Source organism: Penaeus monodon, chromosome 39 (genome assembly GCF_015228065.2).
Source record: "Penaeus monodon isolate SGIC_2016 chromosome 39, NSTDA_Pmon_1, whole genome shotgun sequence".
In the NCBI taxonomy this organism is placed as follows: domain Eukaryota; kingdom Metazoa; phylum Arthropoda; class Malacostraca; order Decapoda; family Penaeidae; genus Penaeus; species Penaeus monodon.
Window position 1 is genome coordinate 17,658,596 of NC_051424.1, and position 3,874 is coordinate 17,662,469.

General features: G+C 44.0%; 1 protein-coding gene across 1 annotated transcript in view; it reads right to left on the reverse strand.

Moving 5' to 3' along the window:
* Positions 1-2,571: 2,571 nt before the first annotated feature.
* Positions 2,572-3,874, reverse strand: part of LOC119597486 — a 2,279-nt gene continuing 976 nt past the window's right edge. The window contains exons 3-6 of the mRNA XM_037947064.1: positions 3,548-3,795; positions 3,371-3,401; positions 2,826-2,984; positions 2,572-2,747 (exon numbers count right to left, since the gene is read on the reverse strand). Of these exons, the coding sequence (XP_037802992.1) occupies positions 2,572-2,747; positions 2,826-2,984; positions 3,371-3,401; positions 3,548-3,795 (614 nt within the window). The remainder of the gene's footprint in view (positions 2,748-2,825; positions 2,985-3,370; positions 3,402-3,547; positions 3,796-3,874) is intronic.

Consider the following 3,874-nt stretch of genomic DNA (forward strand, 5'->3'; position numbering starts at 1 on the left):
AAGGGTGTGACTGCCAAATATCCTCTCAAATAAGGAATTGGAAGCGGCCGATTTCCTGCTATAAATGGCTATTAAAAAAAAAAAAAAAAAAAAAAAAAAACACATACACACACATAGATACACACACACATATATATATATATATATATATATATATATATATATATATATATATATATATATATGTGTGTGTGTGTGTGTGTGTGTGTGTGTGTATGTATATATAGATATATATATTTGTTTGTATATATTTTTTTAGCTTTATGCCATGGTGATTTGGTTCTGGCAGATATCTTTTATGGCCGGATGCCTTTCCTGACGCCAAACTTTCCCCACTCACCCGAACCCCGAAGCAGCACCGACTTGGGTTGTCTTGCCCACCCACTGGTTAGATAGGCGATCAAAGTGAAGTTCCATGCCCAAGGGAACAACGTGCCGGCCGGTGACTCAAACCCTCGGACTCAGATTGCCGTCGTGACTGTCTTGAGTCAGATGCTCTAACCACTCGGCTACAGCGGGTCTCTATGATTTATATATATATATATATATATATATATATATATATATATATATATATATATATATGTATATATATATATGTATACATGTGTGTAATGAAAGGCAGCCCAACCCCGTGGCCACGTCCCTCGAGGACTGCTTCAAGAGCATCATGCACGTGCTGGACTTGACCGTGGAGAAGAGGCCGAGAGCGGAGGTGGCAAGCATTCTGGCTCAGTTCTGCACCAGCACGGGCCTGCTCGTCGTGACCATTCCGGAGCTTAGGAGGTACACGAAACAGCAGTACATGGTGACGGCAAGGAATCCAACTTAGAGTGATCAAGCACGCCGAATCTGTCGAAGTTTAAGGGTCTTCTGCTGGAGGTCATGAAGACGAGGGCGCTCGGTGGGTGCTCGTCGAGGGCGCTCGTCGAGGTGCAGGCCACCACGGCCGGCACCTCGATGGCTTCTACCCCGATATCCTGTGTCTCTTGGTCACTGAGGCCGCCCCGCCTGGCAAGCGCCCTCGCGAGGACGAGGACGAGCGGTAGAAGACGAGGCAGACTCCAGGCGAGGAGCAGGTCACTCTCCAGCCGGGGCAGATCGCCCAGGCACCTGAGAAGAAGCGCGCAAGCGGAGACCAAGTGCAGGTCGCTCTGCATATATATATATATACATATATATATATATATATATATATATATATATATATATGTGGGGCCGCGGTGACCGAATGGTTAGAGCGTCGGACTCAAGACTGTCACGACGGCAATCTGAGTTCGAGGGTTCGAGTCACCGACCACCGCGTTGTTTCCCTTAGGCAAGGAACTTCACCTCGATTGCCTGCCTAGCCACTGGGGGACCAAGTCAGCCCAAGTCAGTGCCGGGTAAATAGAGATGGTGACTCGGAAAAAAACAAAAAAAAAAAAAACACCGGGCGGAGGGCAGGGGCAAGCCGCCGCTCTAGATTGCCAACAAAAATCATGGAAGCACATGATCGTCAAGGCCGCGGTGGTCGAATGGTTAGAGCGTCGGACTCAAGACTGTCACGACGGCAATCTGAGTTCGAGGGTTCGAGTCACCAACCGCCGCGTTGTTTCCCTTAGGCAAGGAACTTCACCTCGATTGCCTACCTAGCCACTGGGTGGCCAAGCCAGCTCAAGTCAGTGCTGGTCCCAAGCCCGGATAAAATAAAAGAGAATGATTACCTAAAAAGGTAACACCGGCACTCTCCGTGGAAAAGAACTGGGGACCGTACCACGTACTCACTCCAAGAACATCACAACGTGAAAACTGCAATTGAGTATCATGCTGTGACCACGGCGGCTCAGACATGAACCTACCGTTAAATGATGATACATGTGTGTGTGTGTGTGAGTGTGTGTGTGTGTTTGTCTTCTCCTCATCTCTGTTCCTATGCGGGGTCACCACTGTAAATGAGCTTTCTCTATGTATTCCTGTTGTTAACCAGCACTACATTTATATTCTCCTCCCTAAGATCTTTATTTATACAATATTTCCATCGTGTTCTAGGTCTTTCTCATCTTCTGGTTCCTTGTACCTCCATTTCCATGACTTCTCTTCCTACGTGATCTTCTCCCGCTCTTCTCAAATGGCGAACCATCTTAGTCTTGTCTATTGAATCTTCTTAGAAATTTCCACTACTTCCACTGTACCTCTGATGCAGTCATTTCTTATTCTATCTCTCCTTGTGACTCCAACCATTCATCATAACATCTTTGAATTCTGAAATTAACTTCCTTATCCATTCTGGCAGTTTCATCGACCATTGAACCTAGATATTTAAAGGTTCGAGCTCTTTTCAAGTTCTCTCCACCTAGCTTTATTGGGACTAGTTGGTCGCCATCTATATCTGTGGTGAAATATTGGACCTGCTTATTCTCATTCCTCTGCTTTCTAAAACAAACCTCCATTCTTCTACTTTCCACTCTAGCACTCTTCTACCTTCTGCCACTAGCACAATATCATTAGCGTACAATACGCACCATGGTGGTTCTCATTTTCCATGGTGACATCAAACACTATATTGAATAGCAGTGGGATAAGTGCCGATCACTGGTGTAAGCCGACCTTTACTTTGAAGTGTTCCGTCATGCCCACTGTGCTCCTAACTCTCGTTGTCACGTCCTTGTAGCATTCCTGGATCATTCTTACATATTTTTCTTGTACTCCTCGCTCTCGTAACCCTCTCCAGACTTCTTGGCATGGCACTCGCTCATAGGCTTTCTCTTAGTTGATGAAAACCATATGCTGCACTCTTTGCTTCTCCTGGTATTTCTCCATGGTTTGCCTGAGAGAGAAAATACCGTCAACTGTTCCAATCCCTTTCATAAAACTAAGTTGCTGTCGGCCAATGCGCACTACTTGTCTAAGTCGCGAGTCCATAATCCTTTCCAGTAGTTTCAAAGGGTGAGACATCAGCTTAATACCCTGATAGTTCTCACAACTCTGAATATCTCCTTTCTCTTTGAAGATTGGTATCAAAGTACTTTCCACTTTTTTGGTATTGCTTCTCTTTCCATTATCTCTTTCATCAAGCCATGCAAGATGTCAACTCCTTCTTCTCCCAGAGCTTTCCCTACTTCCACTGGTATGTCATCGGGTCCCATAGCTTTTCCATTCCTTATCTTCTTTGGTGCAGCATTCACCTCTTCTCTAGTTATTTCAGCTATTTCTTGATCATTCGGCTCTCCATCTCCTCTCAAATATCTATCATTTTCTTCATTTCGCAGCTTTTGAAAATACTGCTTCCATCTTATCAACATGTCTCTCTCTTTTATCAGCACACTTCAATGTTCGTCCTTCGCTCCCATATGTGTGTTAAATTTTTCATACTCTTATTTCTACTAACCTGAATATCTTCGCCTGTCCTTATTTAGTGTCTAATTTTTCATACGGATGGTCATATGCTTCTAATTTTGCGATGGCAACTGTTTTCTGAGCTTCCTTGCAACATTGGTTATATGCTGCTGTCTCCATCTAGTTTACTTTCTTCCCATTTTTTCTTGGCTTTCTTCTTAGCACTCACTTTCATTTGTACTTTTTCATTAAACCACCAAATTTCCTTATTTTCCCAAACCTTTCCACTACTCTCACCCAGTATTTCCTTTCCAGTTCTTAATATAATACTGTTTGCATCATTCCACCAGGCGTTCACATCTACCATATCGTGGCTCAGCTCTTTTAGAATTCGGTCTTTGACGTGTGTTGGAAATCGTTTTCCTTTAGTGTAAACCCTTTTATCCTTATCTGAGTTGTAGTTTTCCTTTTCTGCTTCTGCGAGACAGCTATGGTGAGATCAATGACAACAAGCAGTACTGCTCAGTCATATGATCTCCAGGTATTAATCTGCAGT